The sequence below is a fragment of the Mastigoproctus giganteus genome, chromosome 6 (assembly GCF_048544385.1).
Source record: "Mastigoproctus giganteus isolate SK-2022 chromosome 6, ASM4854438v1, whole genome shotgun sequence".
NCBI classification, from domain to species: Eukaryota; Metazoa; Arthropoda; class Arachnida; order Uropygi; family Thelyphonidae; genus Mastigoproctus; species Mastigoproctus giganteus.
In genome coordinates this window covers 74591223-74613709 of record NC_143580.1, presented here as the reverse complement: position 1 = coordinate 74613709, position 22487 = coordinate 74591223, and the positions used below count along the sequence as shown (strand labels likewise).

Below are 22487 nucleotides of genomic sequence, written 5' to 3'. Positions count from 1 at the left end.
AAACCGTTTAAAGACTTTTTTTGCACCTGCTTAATGCCAGATGGTAGTCTGATGTTTGGTTCCAACATCGCTGAGCGTAGTTTTAATTGGTCCTCCAAGTGAATATCCATCATCTGAGATCTCAAGCTTGTTTTAATTTGTGTCATGTATGAAAATTTTAATTCACAACAGTAGGTTGTGCCAAAACAAAATAGCATTCGACGAGCATGTTGACATAGACATGGGTTTTCAACAGCATTTTTCCATATTTGAAGAGGATCCTTTATCACTTCAAATAGAGACTTCAGAATATTATCTTCTGAGAGCTCAATTAATTCTATCTGTAAGTCGTCAGGTGCTTTGGAGACATCAATTAAGTGTGTGGTTTGGAAAGCTAGTTTCAGTGTGAGATCATATTTCCCAAAATCAGCAAACCTTTCATTGTATTCTTCAATCAGGGAGTCTAGAACAGCTATGTATTCTTTCATGTTGCATTTCCTTAAGCTTAAACTGTAAACTAAATTATATAAGGAGAATAACGATATATAAAAAAAAGAGAATGGATAAAATTTACCTTAAAAATATTTTGAGTTTTGTGTTATGTCACGAAATGAAAGGTGGATTTCACATTTGAGAGAAATAAACAAAAGGCTGCAACTGGTACCCCAAAAGGCTGTAGGTTCCCCACCCCTCACCTGGGCACTGACTCCACTGGATTGTAATCAGGCAAATTTGCAGGCAAATCAAGATGGGTGATATCATTGCCCATCTTGATTCACCGTCTTCTCATCTGTTGTCACTGTGACATGGCACATTATTGCCTTGGACGATCCAATTTCTGTCCAGGAAAAAATGCAACATGGCAGGGTGTATGGTCTCCTTAGGTCTGCCGGTAGCCTCACCAGAGAAACGTTGGTCCATAAGCATTAGGGGGTATTAGTTCTTTCCAGCAAAACATTAGTTTTGCTGGAAAGCAAATCATCATATTTTGTACTTTTTTTTTTTTTTTTTTTTTTACATCACAAGCTCTATCATTATACAGTAATATTTGACATATGACTTGCTTATTCATCTAAAGACTAGTATTTATCAGTCTCATATAAATGTATCTCCATTCTTGCTTATTAAATTCACGTTATGAGCGCCTGCATCTACTATACAAAGCCTGAGATTATTTTATTTGCTTATGTGCACTTGACAATATATGCATTTGATTGTATTATCACACTTATTATCTATGCAATCTTTCTTTCACGAAAATAGGAAAGGATTTCTTTAAAAATGTATTAAACTATGGATCTTTACTTAATTAATACACACAATTAGTTTCACTATGTTAGTTTCACCAGCAAAAAAGTACTACATATGGGAAACAGCAACCCCAGAGCAACGTATCAACTCTGTGGTACTACACTGACAGTGGTAGAGAATGAAAGGGACTTGGGGGTGGTTGTGCAGTCAGATATGAAGTTCTCTGAGCAGTGCAGACGGGCTGCAAGAGTAGCTCATGGAGTATTGTCAATGATATACAGGAATTTTTCCAACAGGGATAAGGAGGTGATTATTCCATTGTATAAGGCAATGGTCAGGCCACACCTAGAGTACTGTATACAGGTCTGGGGGCCTCATTTCAAGAAGGATGTAGAGCTGCTGGAACGAGTACAGAGAAGGGCAACAAGATTAGTGAATGGAACAAAGGGGTGCTCTTACGAAGAAAGGCTTAAGTTTTGCAAATTACAGTGTCTGGAGACTACGCACCAGCGAGGTGATCTGATAGAGGTGTATAAAGCCTTGAATGGTTTAAGCATGCTCAATGCTAATGGGATTCTTCCTCTAGCTCAGAAAAATCACCTGAGAGGGCATAAATTCAAATTGAGGAAAGACAGATGTAGGATAGACGTGCGGAAATTTGCCTTTAGCCAGCGGGTGGTTGGTTGATGGAACAGACTTTCATCCCTTGTGGTGGAGGTTGATAGCCTAAATAAGTTTAAGGCTCAGCTGGACAGGTATTTTGAACGAACAGAGGGGTGAAGTGGAAGTGAGTTTTTTTTTTTTTTTTTTGGCTGATGCTGCATAAGCTTGCTTTCTTGCATCAAATGCCTCTACTAATGCTAATGCTAACATGCCCATATTAAGCAAACGCTGCTACCTGCCTAGATAGTGGGCAAGATGAGTCCATGGACATCACAATGAGGGATGCCATTGTGTGTGAATGTCACACACAGTGGCATCCCTCAGCACGTTGCACTAGGTGTTTGGACTCATCTGACCAGCATACTAGTTTCTAGTCTCCAGTAGTGTGTTGTTGGCACCACAGCATTCACCCTGAACGATGATCAACAGTGAGGAGAGGGTGTCTTTTGAGTCATCTGTTGTGGAACCCTGTACATCTAAGGGGCTTAGAGGGGAACAGGTATCCTGTGTGTTATCAGACACTCAGCCTAAAACACTGATGGATCCAATATCTCTCTATTACAGAAGATTTAGGAGAAGTCCGGTTGGCCTGCCTCCCTAAAATCCACTCATGCACACCTTCTCGATGGTAAGCCCTGTTACGTCACTTAGGTGGCAACGAACGTGTAGAGTGGTTCTCTTCAAGACGCCTGGTCAGCGTGAAGAGGAAAAGACCAAACCCTCCAGCAATGAGAGCACAACAATACAAATGGCCCTCAGTCCTCAGCAGCTTTCACTCTCCCTCTTACAGCAGCGAGAGGATCAGAGTGGAAGCAGAGGGTGCTAAGAATCTCTGGGTACGACCAGGCTGCCATGCACGGAAATTGAACTTGGCCTGTTATAACGTACGATCACTCATCGGTGAAGACAGGATATTAGAGCTGGAAAAGGAATTAGAAAATGTGAATTGGAATATCATCGGTTTGGCTGAAACAAGAAGAAGAACTGAATCACTTATAAGTTTATCAAGTGGAAATCTGCTGTACACCAATGGAAACAGTGAAAGGAGTGAAGGTGGAGTTGGGTTTCTGGTCCATAAAGATTTTAAAAACAACATTTTGGAATTCAAAAGTACATCACCAAGGGTGTCGAGACTAATACTCAAGATTTTTAAGAGGTACAAGCTAAAGATTATAATGATTTATGCACCAACATCGAGCCATGATGATGAAGAGGTTGAAGAAATGTACACTGAAATTGAGAGTCTTCTAGATGAGCAGAAAACCCACTACACTATTATTACGGGGGACTTCAATGCTAAGGTTGGAAAAAGGCAAAACAGCGCAGAAAGAGGAACTATAGGAAATTTTGGAATTGGTGAAAGAAATAAAAGAAGTGAAAGACTTGTGGAATTTGCAGAATCTCAAGGAATGTCAGTAATGAACACTTTTTTCAAGAAAAGGGTGAACAGAAAGTGGGCATGGAAGAGTCCAAATGGATTAACAACTAATGAAATCGACTTCATCCTCACTAACAGAAGATATATTGTGAATGATGTTACCGTCCTGAATAAGGTAAATGTTGGAAGTGATCACAGAATGGTAAGATGTACACTTGATATAGATGTAGGAAAGGAAAGGAAAAAACTGACTCGAGTAAATAATACAAAGTTCTTTGAAATAACAGAGGAGAAGAAAAAGCAGTATGTACTGGAACTTAAGAACAAGTTTGAGCTTCTGCAGACTGCTCAGGACCAAGATATCGACGAGGAATATTACAACTTTCTGAAAGTGATAAATCCCAAGAAACCTATAGGGAAACAGAAATCCAAAGAAGAAAAAATTAGTCAAGAAACACTTGTCATGATGAACCAAAGACGACAAATGAAGAGCAAGAAAAACACTGACAGGGAGAAAATTGAGTATACTGAGTTATGCAAAGCCATTAGAAAGAGACTCAGAGAGGACATAAGAAGATTTAACACAAGAAAAGTAGAACAAGCATTAAGGGAAAACAAAGGATTTAAATCAGCAGCCATGAGCAGTAATACAGAAAGACAAATGATACTGAAACTGAAGAATAGTGATGGTGTACTTATAAACAGCAGAGAAGGCATAATTCAAATAGCAGAAGACTACTATAGAGAATTATACAAGGAGCGAGGGAATGATTACCAGCAGTGGGGAAGATGGATTGCAAAGTAGCAACACATACAACATACCCGATATTCTTCCTGATGAGGTAGAACATGCATTGAAGAAAATGAAGAATCGGAAAGCCCCGGGGAAGATGAAGTTACTGTAGAGTTGTTAAAATGGGAAGGAAGAGACATAACACAAAAACTGGCAAGGCTCTTCACAAAGTGCATTAGAAAAGGTGTGATGCCTAAGCAGTGGAATAATGCAATCATAGTTTTGCTGCATAAGAAAGGAGATAAATCAGAAATTGGAAATTATAGGCCGATTAGCTTGTTATCCCATATCTACAAGTTGTTCACAAGGGTCATTACTAACAGATTAGAAAGAATACTTGATGAGAATCAACTGAAAGAGCAAGCTGGCTTTAGGACAGGATTCTCAACTATGGATCACCTTCACGTAATATCACAGCTAATGGAGAAAGCAAATGAATATAAAACACCATTATGCCTGGCATTTGTGGATTATGAAAAGGCATTTGACTCCATACAGCATAAGGCAATGTTTCGGGCACTGGAAAGACGAGGCATAGATACTCCATATATTATGATTTTGAAGAAAATATATGAGAGTGCTACATCCTTTATTAGACTAGACAAAGACAGTAGGAAATTTAAAATCGAGAAAGGAGTTCGACAAGGAGACACAATATCTCCGAAGCTGTTTACTGCTGCCCTTGAGGAAGCTTTCAGAAGATTAGACTGGTCGCAGAAAGGAGTCAATGTGAACGGAGAGTACCTAAACCATTTACGATTTGCAGATGACATTGTGGTCATAAGCCATGATCCCAAAGAATTAGAGGAAAATCTTAATCAGTTATGCACAGTTAGTAAGGATTTTGGACTAAAGATCAATATGGCTAAAACAAAAGTAATGATGAACAAGTATGCCACGGAAAGGGAAATAATGATTGAAGGAGCAGTAATTGAAAAGGTGGAGTCATATACTTATCTGGGACAAGTTATTAGCTGTAATAATGATAAATGGCTGGAAGTCAAGAGAAGAATAAATTTTGGATGGATAGCATTCAGGAAATATAGTCACATACTGAAGAGCAATATCCCAGTTTGTCTGAAACGTAAAATAATGAATCAATGTATACTCCCCACCATGACTTATGGAAGTGAAACTTGGGCACTCACCAAAAGAATGGAAGAGAAGCTAAGAACTACACAGCGAAGAATGAAACGAATTATATTGGGAATCAGACTGTTAGATAAGAAGAGAAACACATGGATTAGGCAGAAAACTCAAGTAAAGGACATTCTTATCAAAACTAAAGAACTAAAATGGTCTTGGGCAGGACACATAGCTCGAAGACATGATGACAGATGGACTAAGAAAATAACAGAATGGTACCCAAGAGGAGCTAGAAGAAAACCTGGAAGACAAAGGCGGAGATGGATAGATGAAATTCATGAGTTTTTGAATAGTAAATGGATGGCCAGTGCTTAAAACAGAAGGAACTGGAAAGTTGCTGGAGAGGCCTTCATCCTGCAGTGGATTGAAAATGGCTGATGATGATGATGATGATGATGTACATCTGAGAATGCAACATATCATCATTTGGAATATTTTCTTGCATTCCCCATACTGTATTGCAATGTCAACTGGCACACATCAAATTTTTTTTTTTTTTTTTTGTAGTTGTTCGCACATACGCTTCTGTGGCCATAATGCACCTCCCAAGGTTTTTGCAGTACTTTGATCCAAGCCCGAGGTGGGAATCGAACCCGCGACCTTTGGTTTACCAGGCAGGCACTTTACCCACCTGGCTAGCCCGGTCGGCTGCACACATCATGAACATCCACATTGCATAATCCTTTACAGTTCTGTCACTGTGAAGTGGTTTGATTCGTTCAGCACCATTCTCTGTACGCCTTAACCACAGGGGCCACAAGCAATAGACAGATGCCATTTCTGATATATAAGTACCTGATGCACAAACTCCCTCATTCAAGCCCTTTTGAAACTGCATGATATGATATCTTTACTACTTCCCATAACTGCTACTTTATCACTTTGACTTGCACCACCAGATGCAAATTACCACTGCTCTAGTGCATGAAGCTCCACATTTTTCCCACCTTTTATGTTGCAGATCATGTACCTTCACAGGTGAATTCTATATACCGTATTTCCCCATGTATAAGATGCACCTTAATTTTGAGGCCCGAAATTTGAAAAAAAAAAATGTATTACATAAAGTTATTGAACTCAAGTTTTATTCATCATAAAATTCATACAACTCCTCATAACTTGAATTCAACACTGTACGAAAATCTTTTCTGAGCCATTTCTGGGCAGAACGTGGCAAAACAATGAGCGCAAAGACAAGAAGCGCGAAAAAGCGGGAAATGCAAGTAAAAAAATCTACAACCACTGTATAAGACGCACCCAGTTTTTAGACCCCCCCCCGAATTTTTCAAAAAAAGGTGCGTCTTATACATGGGGAAATATGGTACTCTTGAAATTATAAATAATCCTTGATCCAATGGTTGCACAAAACTGGTGGAATGTAGATAAAATATGATAGCCATATATTTGTCACTTAATTGACTCAGCAGAATGTGCTGTGCACTGACCTAGAATCATCAAAATGTTCCTTTTTTTTTTTTTTCCCCCCCTAAAGCTGTTCTGTCCACTCTCAACAACCAAGGCTGAAAATTTTGTCCAAAAACTAACCGCTTTGTTTGGCCTCATAATTGCAAGAAGTTGATTAACTCCTAAAATATCTTGGCTTGGAAAATTTCCCAACCAGAAGAGGATGCAGTTTTGTACTACCATCTGTATTGCAGCATAGCAGAAAAGTTGTTCTTTGTTTACATAATTTTCCACCATTAGAATACGCCTTGAACACTGAGGTGTTTTGTTTGGCAGCAATTATAAAATATACCTGTCTTGTTAAGATTAAAAATATCTTTTGGCTTATATTTTTCAAGAATGGACTGTACAGAACAACCAGTCTTTTGCCTTTTCATTGTATACTGATCCAGACTCGCCACAAACATTTTGTGGCGAGTCTGGATCCTCCAAAGGTTTAAGGATAAGTTACTCCTATCCTTAAACCTTTGGAGCCAACCGCTGCTGCACTTGAAGTCACTAATTCCAGGTTGCTGAGCTACACAAACAGCCAATTTTCTCACAAAATTGGACTTGATACTGGCAAATTAGATGCACGCATGTGTTGGTACCACTCAAAGTGTTTTTTTTCTTCATGTTTTGAAATTTTTATGGTTTTTCAATATCATAGACAAAGTAGGTAAAGGGATTCTTTCACAGTGCCTGTTTTACTTCATTCCATCCTATCAGTTTCCTCTATAATTATCAGTTTAATTTCCAGGCTTAATTCTCTCTTTACATTTTGTCATGGCACCTCCGTAGCCAGGTGGGAAGGAACAGCAGTGCGTAGCACATGCTTCGTGATTAGACCGGGGGTTCGAGCCCGTCACCACCAAATACGGAGGATGTGGAAAGGTCAAGGGAATGACCACCGCATATTCCCAGAGCAATATGGCCTTAGTTGCTAATGCTCCTAAAAACCCAATAACAAACAAACAAACAAACATTTTGTCACTCTTACTGCTAGATGATATTTCATATAAAGAAATTTTTACAAGCTCCAAAAAGATATCAGCTTGACTACTTTTAAAAATGGCAAAAAAAATAGATTATAACAAAAACTCCGAGCAGAGCACAACAATTGTAACTGACTTGCAATTGAGATTCTCATCAAATCTTAAATGAGAATAATGTGGATTTATGTTGTAAATGACATAAACTGGCTTCGTTTCCTGAAAGACGGCATCAATTAACAAGTTGGTGCCATCTTTCAGGAAATGCAGAACCGGGTGGTCATACACATGCTGCTGGTGAAGCAATAATGGGACAACTGTACCAAGCTTGCTTTGTATTAACCGTACAAAATGACATTATTTTAAACATGGTAAAAACAGACTGTGTATTACATATTAACTGAATTTTGTAATAAACAAATATGTTTACATAGAAAAGCCTATCTTTTGCAGAAGAATGATATGTACTTTGTACAAACAAGAACTTTTTGCTGTACTTTGATTTCGGTAAAACTTTTCACACTGTTCACCATGAAAGCATATTATACAATATTATAGAAATTGTAGCAGTGCGGCATTGGGGATAAGTTTTGCAATGGATAAATGGATGGTTTAGTGGCAGAAGGCAGAGAATAGTTATAAATGTTTTCTTCTTGGACTAATTGTTAACAGTGTTGGGAAAATTTCATTCAGAATCATGGATAATGAATAAAAACAATGCATTTATTCGTGAATTAGAAATAAATAATTTATTTCAATTAATAAAATAATCATTATGAAATAAAGTTATTCTTTTATTCACTATTAGAATACATTTTTATTTACTGAATAATGAATAAATAAATTATTTGTGAATAAAAACAATATTCACAAATAAAAAATTTCTCAATAAAAATTCTGAATAAAAAAAAATATCACAACTAAGGAATTCATTTGTAATTAACGGTTAAAAAAATTATTTATGAATAAAAATTAGAATAATCATAAAGGCAGTTCTTGTATTTGAAAGTGTTGTAAGCCCTCACTTTGCCTACAGTTATAATGGCCATCCTCTTTATACTTACCACTTCCATGCCCAAACATTTATAATCATTCTACCCTTTTTTCATAGAAGTCATCAGAAAGTCTATGGGACTTAGAAACATTTATAATAGAAGCAAAAGAAGTCTTTCTACCAGTGCATAAGAAGGCAGTGGCATATTTATTTGACAATTGCCAAGGCAGAAAATGCAGCTGTCACTGCATTTTCTGCCTCAGCATTTGAAAAATTGAAAAAATAATCATTGGATCGGCAATTGGACACTAATAAGTAAGGATTTCACTCAAATACAGTATATCCTTCACTCAAATAATTAATTCAAATACAATATATCCGGTTTACAAGAATTTGCAATTTCCTGTGCAATCTAAAAGACACAGTATGAAAATTCTAGCACGTATTTTTCCAGGGCATCTGCTAGTGGCTGTGAGCACGTTACATGTTACGATGGTGCCTCCGTAGCCAGGTGGGAAGGAGCAGCAGTGCATAATTGCACAAGTTGCACATTGCTATGTGCAACTTGTGAAATGTTTGTGGATCCTTCTGGAACTGTACATGATATTACCAAGGGGGATGTCTTTGTGTGTGTGCGCGCTCAGTGTAAGCAGTGTGAAGAAGTTAGGTGCCAACTCAGCATTGTTATGGGCCTTTATGAGAGCATGAAGAACAGGGTAGATGCCCGCAAAGGACTTAAATTGGGGGACGTATCAAGCTCTCAGCTGCCCACATCAATGCCAGAGCTTGCACTTAATCATCAGGCAACACAGCGGCAACCTTCAGGGCAGAATGCACTGATCCCACAGGAGCTAGTTATTGTCAGGGAAACAAAAAATATATTGTGCAAAAAGGTTAGGTGGAATAGGACCAGGGGCAAAAGTTGATGACGTTGTTGAGCAGATATCATCTTTTAATGGCACAAAGGGTGATATTGTTGTATGTATTGGCACTAATGACATTAAGAGTAAGAGATCTGCGGGCTCACTTAACAAATACAGGTCAATGTTGAAAAAAAGTCATGAGTTAGGATTAAATTTGCAAGTGTCTGTAATTCTGCCCAGACATGATAGGAAGGCGTATATGATGAGAACCTTGTCAATCATTTCGGCCCTTGAGAGATTGTGCAAGACTCATGGGTAGAATTTTTCTCAGTGTAGTGTATGCTTGTTAACAGGACAGATTGTTTCTACAGGGATTGGATAGACTTAAATAGAAGGTGCCTCCGTAGCCAGGTGGGCAGGAGCAGCAGTGCATAGCACATGCTTCTTGATCAGACCGGGGTTCGAGCCCATGACCACCAAATACGGAGGATGCAGAAAGGTCAGGGAATGACCACTGCATATCTCCGAAGCAATATGGCCTTAGTTGCTAATGCTCCTAAAAACCAAATAACAAACAAACTTAAATAGAAAGGGTACAAGATTATTTCCTGATGCTCTCAAGGCAGTGTTAGGTGGGTCGGAAAACTTCTGGCTTGGGGGAGATTCACTGACTATTAGATTAAAGGTAGCTACAGGCAGAAAGATAGAGGTGAAAGAAATTTTTGCACTACTTCTATTGGAAGGAGCAGCAACCTGGAAAGTGAGGTACTGGAAATTTCAAGGCAGGTGGGAGATATCATGGAACAAGTAAATGCATGGGTTGTGTTAGGATAACTAAGAGTAAGAATAGGTGCATGTATACTTGCATCTACACCAATGCTAGGAGTATAATAAATAAATTTGATGAATTTGAAGTGCTGGTTAAGACATCAAAATGGATATTGTTGGGATATCAGAGACATAGTGTCACACGGAGATAAGGAATGCAGAATTGGAATTTAGAGAGTACAGAAAGGATAGACAGGATAGAAGGGGAGGAGGGGGTGATGCTGTTATTTAGGAAACACACAAAATCTAAGGAAGTACATCCAGTTGATATGGATGGTCAGTGCAGTGTTGAGTCAGTTTGTAATACAAGCACTGGGAAAACCAAATTGAGAGTAGAAGTGTGTTATAAGCCTAATGACTGATGAGTACAATGAACAATTGTACAGGGAAATAGAGTGGGGCAGTAAATCAGATTGTCTTATAATGGGGGATTTTAACTTCCCAGACATATTCTTCAAACAGGCCTCTGAGGTTGGGTATATTCATATTGTAGTTTTAAATGTTTTTCACCAACCTTATGTAGAAATAAAACACAAAGAAAATGAAAACTGGATCTTGATAACTATGTATTTATAATAAATTATATTTGCCTGTATTTACAATAAATTATATTTAACTTTACAACTAAAATATATGAAATATACATAATAAAACACAAAGAAAACGAAAACTGGAATCTTGATAACTATGTATTTATAATAAATTATATTTGCCTGTATTTACAATAAATTATATTTATTGTAAATACAGGCAAATATAAGGACGAGGCTATTATCACCGATCGGGCGAATAAGTTCTGGGACCGCAAGTGGCTTGAGAGTTTGCGGATCCATCCCCTCTTTGAGGCTACTATCCTCAGAAGGGATGAACGGTTCCACATGACTCACTCTCGAGCCACTTCCGATTCCATAACACAAGAGAACGGAACACGTGGGAATGAAACACGTGATGAGTACCGTAAACCTGCTGGTATTTAAAGACGCACCGCAGAACAAAGAAAATACCGCTGAAGAAGAAAGCAGGAGCCTTCGAAAGCTATGGTTTTATCGCTTTTAATTTAGTATATTTTAATGTATTTTATTGTTCTTAACCCAGTATATTTTAATGTATATTTTATATGTATATTTCATATATTTTAGTTGTAAAGTTAAATATAATTTATTGTAAATACAGGCAAATATAATTTATTATAAATACATAGTTATCAAGATTCCAGTTTTCGTTTTCTTTGTGTTTTATTTCTACATAAGGTTGGTGAAAAACATCTAAAACTACAATATTCCCAGACATAGACTGGAACTTGTGGGTTGGTCATGCACTAGCAAGACTTTTGTGGATTCATTGGATGATTTTTTTCTACAGCTGTAGAAAAAAATTGTTCATGTTCAAGAGGCAACCGGAGGGAGTAATACTCTTGATCTGATTATCAGCAGTGATTCTTCATACATTAAGAATCTGCAGATTAAGGAACCACTAGGTGGCAGTGATCACAGTGTATTGATGTGGGATTTACTTAAAGATGTAACTACCATCAGGGGTAAAGGGAAGGGTTTTTGCTTTCATAAAGGTGACTACAATGGTCTCAGAGATTTTTTAAATTTTATACAGTGGGACCAACTGATGATGTTACTAACATCAAATTCTAAATGGGAAGCATTCAAGGAATTAATCTTGGAAGCTACTAGGCTTTTCATACCAACTAAGAAATACTGTTCAAGGTTTAGGCCTAAATGGATATCAGATGAACTAATGAGACTCGTGGCAGAGAAGAAAAATGCATGGGATGCATATAAATTATCAGGAGATACAGATGCCTATTGTAGATAAAAAACAGTCTGTAATCAGGTCACAAAGAACATTAGGCAAGCAAAGGCAGATTACGAGAAATTTTTGGCAAACAATGCAAAGGAAAACAGTAACGACTGCTTTACTTATGTAAACACTAGAAGGAAGCGGGTGAATCAAATTGGTTCACTTGACATCAGTGGTGTGAACTTTGATGAACCTGCTAATGTAGCAGACAAACTGAATGAATATATTGCATCTACATTTACACATGAGGAGGTCTGTAGAGAAGTGGAGACCAGAAGCTTATCAATCTCTGGCAGGGAGCTAAATGACTTAGTAATAACTGAGAGTAAAGTGTAGGAGAAATTGTTGAAATTGAACATAAGAAAGGACTCCTGTGGTGTATGGTATCTATTCAGTTATATTAAAGGAAGTAAGCGAACCCTTAGCCATAATTATGAAAGCTACCTTGGACTCAGGTGAGGTCCCCCATGATGTGCAAATGTGTCCCCCAATTCACAAAGGGGGATCAAAGGGTGACGAGTAATTACAGACCTGTTAGTCTAACTTCTGTTCAAGGGAAAATAATGGCATCACTGATTAAGGAAGCGATGCGGGATCATCTAGAAAAGACGGCAGTTATAGTTCAGACTCAGAATGGGTTTGTTAAGGAGTAGTCTTTTCTGACAAATTTGATTGCATACTATGATATGGTCACAAAAGAACTGTATGAAAAAAATGATTTTGATATCATATACTTGGATTTTAGGAAAGCTTTTGTTACTATGGCACACAAAAAACTACTGTACAAATTGGAGCAGTATGGCATTAAGGGAAAATTGCTACATTGGATAAAAGGGTGGTTGAGTGGGAGATGACAGAGTGGTAATCAGTGGACACTGCTCTTCATGGACTAATGTTATTATTGAAATCCCCAGGGTTCAGTGTTGGATTCATTGTTGTTTTTTTCTGTATATATCAATGATATTAATTAAGGTATATCAGGGTTAATGTCTAAGTTTGGAGACTATATGAAGGTTGGCAGGGTTGTTCATGACATGATATGATACGTTGTTATGATAGTACACTACTGCAACAGGTTCTGGAAAAGTTGAGCAGATGGGCTGAGAGGTGACAATTGACAAATGTAAAGTACTTCATATGGGTAGTAACAACGTATCAACTGGGTGGTACTACACTCAGGGTATTGGAGAATGAAAAGGACCTGGGGGTAATTGTGCAGCCAGATATGAAGTTTTCTGAGCAGTGCGGATAGCCTGAAGAGTAGCTTATGGTGTCTTGTCATTGATATATAGAAATTTTGCTACCATGGATAAGGGGGATGATTGTCCCCTTGTATAAGGCAGTGGTCAGGCCACCACAGATCTGGAGGCCTCATTTTAGGAAATATGTAGAGTTGCTAGAACGAGTACAGAGAAGGGCAACGAGATTGGTGAGTGTAACAAAGGGTTGGTGTTACCAAGAAAGTCTAAAATTCTTTGAATTGCAGCTTCTGGAGACTATGCACCTACAAGGTGATCCAATTGAGGTATAAGGCCTAGAATTGTTTGGGAAGCTCAATGCTAATGGGATTCTTCCTCTTGCTCAGATTACTCACCTGAGGGGACATAAATTCAAATTAAGGAACGAACTTCCATCTGTTGTAGTGGAGGTCAACAACTTAAATAAGTTCAGGGCAGAACTAGACAAACATTTGGAGTTAATGGATGAGTGAAATGAGAGGTTTTTTTTTTTTTTCCCTGATGCTCTATAAGCTTGCTTTCTTACATCATATGCCTATGCTAATGAATTATGAATTTTGTAATGTCGTGATTAAAAGACTGTTGAAAGATACTTATCTTAATATTTGTTGATACTGTTTTCTTTTTTACAGCAGATTCTTGACTTCCTTCAGTAAAGCCTCAATTCCATGCCATCTTTAAATATTAAAAATAAAATTATATGAATTTGCTGATCCTTTAATTTTTACTGTCCTCAGTTTGCACTTTATGTTGTTGTTATTTGGTTTTTAGGAGCAATAGCAACTAAAGCCATAATGCTTTGGGGATATGCGGTGGTCATTCCCTGACCTTTCCGCATCCTCCATATTTGGTGGTCACAGGCTCAAACCCCAGTCTAATCAAGAAGCATGTGCTATGCACTGCTGCTCCTGCCCACCTGGCTACGGAGGCGCCTTCGCACTTTATGCAGAATGCAATAACCATGTTTTCTGTAGATGAATTTTCTTCAGTCAACATTTTAAAAATCATGTAATTCACAATGGCTAAACAGAACTCTGTTTTACTTTCTTATCTCATGGATATTTTTAGGCTCGAAAAGCCTAAATGTGATTGAGTATTACTGTCAATTCGGTCCATTATGAATAAAAAGTTATTAAAATAAATGTGAATGAAAAAAATTTGTAACTAAGTCAACACAGAATTATCACAAAGAAAAAATACTAATCCCTTCGAAAAAAAATTCCACTTAAAAAAAATAAATTTTCCAATTTAGATAATGTTAAAAATAATGTATTAACAAGCAAAGAATCTCTAAAGAAACTGGTTAACTCTACTGAAGAAAGAAAGAATTTAGGAGATAACTAACCATGATTGAATGAAATGCTTCACTTGTGTAAGTTTATAATCTTACTATTGTTGATTTAGAGGTAATGGATAAGAAGTAAAACAAATCAATAGTTTATATACTCATAGAACAATAAGCAATATGAAAAGGAAGGTGCTGTGTGTAATTTACACACAGCACATTCTTTTCATAATGTAAACAAGTGTTTCTAAGTCAATAACTTCACTGCTACCTCCTATAAGCCTGTACATGTTATGTAATGGCAATTCAAATCAAAAAATGTAATAAATTATTTTTGCGAGAATTTAAAATCTGAGATGAGAATAATTCTGAATTACATTATGAAATAAACACAAATTAAAAACATTCTGAATTAGCAACTGCGGGAAGACTGAGGAGGAGAAATTCTGAGAATGCATTAGGACTTAAACTTGAAGTAAGATAACAATGAAATTTTTTTTTTGTATTTATAACTGCTTTATAAGTGCCCTTTCTCACATAATAATGGTATTAAAAAATAATCTGCGTTTAAACAAAATCATTTTATATTAGGGAGCAGTATATTTCATTTATTTCCTATAATTTTGTTTCTTACAATAATCAGAATAAAAGCAAATTAATCAAATTATTAAAGAGGTTTTTGAAGAATGTTTGTTTCTAGTGGTCTGAATGATGATGATGGTCTGAAAATGATGAATGGGTAATATTTTCTTCAATGAATAAATGAATAACAAATAAATTTTTATTCAAATTATTATTAATTGACTTTTATTCTGCCCAACTCCAATTATTAGTAGCATTCCTCAAGGTTCAGTGCTGGGCACCCTATTGTTTTCAATATTTATTAATAATATTGATGAATGCATGCTAAGTTTATTATTATTATGTAAGTTTGTTGATGATAGAAAGGTTGGCAGGGTGTTTAATGACAGGAATCAAGGTATACTACTACAGCAGTACCTATAAAAATTAGCCAGATGGGCTGTATACTACATATGAGTATCAGTAATCCCAGAATAATGTACCAATTTTCTTGTGCCACACGTAAGGTGGTGAACAAAAGATACTTGACGTTAATTGTGCAGAGAGGCTGCTAGGACAGCTAATAGGGGGATTGTGTCAATGATATACAGGAATTTTGCTAGTGGGATGAGTTAATTATTCCATTGTATAAAGCAGTGATTAGACTGCACCATGAGTTCTACGTACAGGTCCGGAAGCCTCATTTTAAAACAAGGTACTTTCAAAAAGATTTGAAGTGCTTAAGGCACTTCAAATCTTTTTTATATGGATTGAGTGAACTAAATGCTGATGGCATCCTTACGTTTTCTTGGATATCTGGATATTTTTTTAATATCTTTTAATAAATATATACCAGAAAAATTGAAGCAAAATAAATTTCACCATAAAAATTTGAATTTATGGGAGACGGGGAGAGAGAAATGTAGAAATTATATCAGCACTCATGATTATCAAAATTCGTAAATGTTTATTTCATTAATGGTAAGGTTTTGAATGGTAGGTAGATTATCAGATATTCAGTTCAAGATTTAGAGTATATTCAGACCAACAGATCATGAGTTGCCATTTAGTGTTACATGCAAAATGTGATAATCATCAATATCCTAACATTTCCTTTTACATTTATGATTTAGTTGTGTATGGGGCCTGTTACTCTTAATCTTGCCATGTTTTAAGAAACATCACATTTTCTTCTAGCTGAACTGGATTAAAATTTTTTTGGTTCCAATTTCTAAAAGTTGGGAGAGCTGTTATTGTGTTTGCATTTATGTGAAAATATATGGCGTTTAATGTATTTATCTTAACTTCTTGTTTTATAGCGACAGTATGGTGTTCACACCTTAATTGACCCAACAAGTGAAGAAGAAGACATACCTCACGTAAGTTAAATTGCTTTAAAAGCTGCTACATAAATGTTTTATAGGCAAAATAATCATAATTAAAGTGAAAATACCAATGAACACTTGGAAAATCACAAATTATAGCACCTTTGAAAGTTTTACATAAAAAAACACAATAATCTATAAATTACTCAAAAAGAATGCTTAAGTCAAATGCTGTTACCTTAGCTATTACAAATTTTATACAACCACAAGAAATTTTGCCATGGCTCCCCACAGTAGCTTATTTTTCTGATAACAAACTCATACTGTGGTATGATTGGACAATTAAATTCTGTGATGTATATCTCTCATTGATTTCTTCAAATCGTGACTGAGTGTTATTGTTATCCAAACTGTTTTATATAAACTTGAAAATATTATTTCATTATTATTAATTTTTACACTTAAAGCATGGAATGTGATGTCAGAAATTGCTTCAGCAACTTTGTTGCGGGTACATTTCTTGCTTATGCAGCAGAAAGGAGAAACCGCCAGTCAAGAAATGTGCACAGAGTGGTCACCACATCACGTTCTAAATCTTAAGTTGAGGGAATTATTTTTTAAGTTTATATAATGTACAGTCAAACCTATGAAATCCATAGACTTGGGATCTGAACCACATTATGGATTGCCATATTAATATCAGTACATAACCAAACAAAAGAAAAAATCTGCATTACTATACTGCAAAATATGGTACGTGTAATACAAAGGGTATCTACTTAAAGAAAAAAATTAATATACGGTAAGTACCCTTTGTGTCAGTATCTGCAAGTAATACAGGTCAACAAGTATTTTTCATCAGAATAAATGTGGACTAGATATACCTTGGGACAGTTATTTTAAACATGTTAGCATTAGCATTAGTAGAGGCATTTGATGCAAGAAAGCAAGCTTATGCAGCATCAGCCAAAAAAAAAAAAAAAAAAAACCCACTTCCACTTCACCCCTCTGTTCGTTCAAAATACCTGTCCAGCTGAGCCTTAAACTTATTTAGGCTATCAACCTCCCAGACAAGGGATGGAAGTCTGTTCCACCAACCAACCACCCGCTGGCTAAAGGCAAATTTCAGCACGTCTATCCTACGTCTGTCTTTCCTCAATTTGAATTTATGCCCTCTCAGGTGATTATTCTGAGCTAGAGGAAGAATCCCATCAGCATTGAGCATGCTCAAACCATTCAAGGCTTTATACACCTCTATCAGACCACCTTGCTGGTGCCTAGTCTCCAGACACTAATTTGCAAAACTTAAGCCTTTCTTCGTAAGAGCACCCCTTTGTTCCATTCACTAATCTTGTTGCCCTTCTCTGTACTCGTTCCAGCAGCTCTACATCCTTCTTGAAATGAGGCCTCCAGACCTGTATATAGTACTCTAGGTGTGGCCTGACCATTGCCTTATACAAGGGAATAATCACCTCCTTATCCCTGCTGGAAAAATTCCTGTATATCATTGACAATACTCCATGAGCTACTCTTGCAGCCCGTCTGCACTGCTCAGAGAACTTCATATCTGCCTGCACAACCACCCCCAGGTCCCTTTCATTCTCTACCACTGTCAGTGTAGTACCACAGAGTTGATACGTTGCTCTGGGGTTGCTGTTTCCCATGTGTAGTACTTTACATTTGTCAATGTTAAACTTCATTTACCACCTCTCAGCCCATCTGCTCAACTTTTCCAGATCTTGTTGCAGCAGCTTAGTGTCAGTAGTGTCCTTGACAACCCTGCCAACCTTTGTATCGTCTGCAAACTTGGACATTAAGCTTGATATACCATCATCAATATCATTTATAAATACAGAAAACAATAATGGACCCAACACTGAGCCCTAAGGGACTCCACTAATAACATTAGTCCACGATGAGCAGTGTCCATTGATTACCACTCCCTGTCTTCTCCCCCTCAACCACCCCTTTATCCATAGCAGCAATTTGCCTCCAATGTCACACTGCTCCAATTTGTGTAGCAGTCTTCCATGTGCAACAGTATCAAAAGCCTTTCTAAGATCCAAGTATATAATATCAAAGCTATTCCCTGCATCCAGTTCTTTTGTGACTGCATCATAGTATCCAATCAAATTGGTCAGGCAAGACTTCCCCTTAACAAAACCATGCTGTGTCCGAGCTATAACTGAAGTCTTGTCTAAATGATCCTGCAGTGCTTCTTTAACCAGTGCCTCCATTAATTTTCCTAGAACAGAAGTTAAGCTCACAGGTTTATAATTACTTGTGTCAGCCTTTGATCCTCCTTTGTGAATTGGGGTCACATTTGCACATTTCCAGTCTACGGGTACCTCCACTGAGTCCAAGGAAGCTCTCATAATTATGGCTAATGGTTTGCTTACTTCCTTTGCTGCCTCCTTTAATATAACTGGATAGATCCCATCCACCCCGGGTGCCTTTCTTGTGTTTATCTTCAAAAATTTCTCCTCCACTTTACTTCCAGTTATTTCAAGATTCTGTAGCTTACTGCTAGAGTTGAATACACCTCTGGCATTCCCCTTGCTGAATAACTCCTCATGTGTGAATGTCGATGCAAAATATTCATTTAGTTTGTTAGCTACCTGAGCAGGATCATAAACAGTTGACCCATCAATATCAAGTGGACCAATCTGATTCATCCCCTTCCTTCTAGAGTTTACATAAGTAAAGAACTCTTTGCTGTTTTTCTTTGCATCCCTTGCCAAGGATATCTCGTAATCTGCCTTCGCCTGCCTAAACTCCTTTGTAACTTGGTTGCATATCAACTTGTATCTATCATAGGCTTCTGTGTCGTGTGTTAATTTGTAAGTATCCCATGCACATTTCTTCTCTGCCATATGCCTCATTAATTCATCTGACATCCATTTTGGCCTAAACCTTGAACAATATTTCTTAGTTGGTATGTAAAGCCTAGTAGCTTCCAAGATTAATTCTTTGAATGCTTCCCATTTTGAATTTGCTGTTGGTAACATCATCAGTTGGTCCCACTGTATAGAATTTAAATACCGTCTCAGTCCATCGTAGTCCCCTTTTCGGAAGCAATAACCCTTCCCTTTACCCCTAATGGTAGTTACCTCTTTGAGTAAATCCCACTTCAGCACACTGTGATCACTGCCACCTAGTGGTTCATTTATCTGCAGATTCTTAATGCATGAAGAATCACTGCTGATAATCAAATCAAGAGTATTACTCCCTCTAGTTGCCTCCCGAACATGCTGATGTAGAAAACAATCATCCAATAAATCCACAAAAGCCCTGCTCGTGTGTGAGTGACCAGCCCCCAAATTCCAGTCAATATCTGGGAAATTAAAATCTCCCATTATAAGACTCTCTGATTTACTGGCCCACTCTATTTCCCTGTAAAGTTTCTTATTATACTCATCAGAGTCATTAGGCCTATAGCACACTCCTACTCTCAATTTTGATCTCCCAATGCTTATGTCACACCAAACTGACTAAACACTTCACTGTCCAGCGATGTCGACTGGCTTCACTTCCTTGGTTTTTATGTGTTTCTTATCTAATAGCATAACCCCTCCCCCCTTCCTATCCTGTCTATCCTTTTTGTAGACATTGTACTCCCCAAATTCCAGTTCTGCATCCCTTATATCTGTGTGACACCACGTCTCTGATATCCCAACAATATCTGCCTTTGATGTTTTGAGCAATACCTCAAATTCATCAAATTTATTTACTAAACTCCTAGCATTGGTGTACACGCAAGTATACCTGCACCTGTTTCTATTCTTAGCTACCCTAACACAACCCATGTGTTTACTTGTACCGCAATGGCTCCCAGCAGTCTCTGAAGTATCATGCATCTTGTTTTTCAGGCTTCTGCTCATTCTAATAGCAGTGCAAGAATCTCTTTCACCTCTGCCAGTGGCTACTGTCAGTCTATTGGTCTTTGTCTCCCCCCAAGCTAGCAGTTTTCCGATCCACCTAACACTGCCTCGATAGCATCAGCAAATATTCTTGCACCCTTTCTATTTAAGTGTATCCCATCCCTGTAGAAGCAATCTCTCCTGTTAACAAGTACAGTCCAGGCTGAAAAAAATTCTACCCCTTGTGCCTTGCACAATCTTTTCAGGGCCGAATTGATCGACAAGGCTCTCATCATATACTCCCTCCTATCGTGTCTGTGCAGAATTGCAGACACTTTCAAATTCAACCCTAATTCTCGGCTTTTGTTCAACAGTGACCTGTACTTGTTAAGTAATTCTGCCGGTCTCCTACTCTTAATATCATTAGTGCCAACGTGTACAACTATATCACCTTTTGTGCCCTTAAAAGATGATATTCGCTCTACAACGTCATCAACCTTTGCCCCTGGCAGACATACCCTGGTCCTGTTCCACCTATCCTTTTTACAAAGCATGTTCCCCATTTCCCTGACAATAGAGTTACCAACAAACTAGTTCCTTCGGGACCAGCGCATTCTGCCTTGGAGGTTGCCTCTGTGTCACGTGATGCCCAAGTGCAAGCTCTGGCGTTGATGTGGGCAGCTGAGAGCTTGATGGGCCCCTCAATTTAGTTTCTTCGAGGGCATCCACCCTGTCCTTCAAGCTCTCATATAGGCCCACAAGAACGCTGAGTTGTTGCCTGATATCGATATACTCCTTCCATCGCACACACACAAAGACATCCCCCATGGCAGTATCATGTGCCGTACCCGATTGCTCTGCTAACATCAAGCAAACAATGCATTTTATAAGGCTGTGAGTCAGAGGACAACTGGCCCCCTCAGTTCTGCTCTGAGCCACAGCATTTCCATTAGCTTGAGCCTTTTGCTTTGCTGCTCTGGTCTGAGTCATGATTCTATTAATTTATTAATTAATTATAATTACTTATGTTATGTTATTAATTATGTTACGTTTGTAATCTAAGTCGTTATATGTATTTATTTAAAAGTACAATTTAACTACTAACGCTATCTAGTATGGTATATAACTATCGTATCACAAAGGCGGGAAGTTCTAATGGTAAATCTACGGACACTTAAGTATTAATTAACTTTCAAATCTCACTGTCTCAATTCAGAATAAACTAACGATCCTTACTAGGTCTATAAGCTACTTACAGAAATAATTCGATGTAAAAAATATTCAATCAAGCGGCTAATCATCTACTCCTTCCTTTTGAAAACCTTAATATTTCATTGTCAAGTCGTCTGGAAACTTGCACTTCCTTTTCGGCATAATGGGTATTCCTGAATTTATGTAAATTAAGGAATTATTTTAATTTAAATAGTAGAAATAAAAAATGATTTGAAGAAGTGACTGATTACTTTATCAACTGATAATTAAGAAATATCGCATACAAAAACTATGCTTACTTGTAAATAAATACAACGAATTGAAGCTGGATGAATCAAATTATTGTTTATGTGAACTACTGAAAGAAGAACAGAAAAAGTGAGATCTCTTAATTAAAAAAATGTGGAATGGTAATTTTAACTCATAATTAGAATGAATTTCAGGTAAAATAAATAACGAGAGAAAATTTATTTTCAGTTGTCTACTCACCAAGAATGTAAAAGAGAATAAAAAAAAAATGGAGTGAAAAAGTCAAACTGCACGAACAAAATGTCAAACTCCTCAATCTGTGTTGTTTACAGCCGGAAGTGGAGTTCTTGGAGTTACTTCCGCAAGGCTCATTGGTGTATGCCTTAGAAATTTTACCAATGATAAGGATCAGAAGATTTCCAAATTTTAAGAGCCAAAATTCCGGATATTTTCAAAATTTTAGAAATTCCTTCTGGACCGTCCATGATACATAAAAAATGAGGACACGTCCAGGAAAATGAAGACGGATGGCAGCCCTGTTTTCAGTTTTCCTCTAGCACATCTAGTTTTTGTGATGAAACTAATTATATGAATATAATGATGCCGATTATATCA

General features: G+C 37.3%; 1 protein-coding gene across 1 annotated transcript in view; it reads left to right on the top strand.

Annotated features, from left to right (window-relative positions):
- The window catches only part of LOC150084412 (exosome complex component MTR3-like), a 251761-nt gene that overhangs the window by 179741 nt on the left and 49533 nt on the right, over positions 1–22487 (top strand). Inside the window, exon 8 of the mRNA XM_090376220.1 lies at positions 16546–16605. Coding sequence (XP_090232346.1) covers positions 16546–16605 — 60 coding nt within the window. The remainder of the gene's footprint in view (positions 1–16545; positions 16606–22487) is intronic.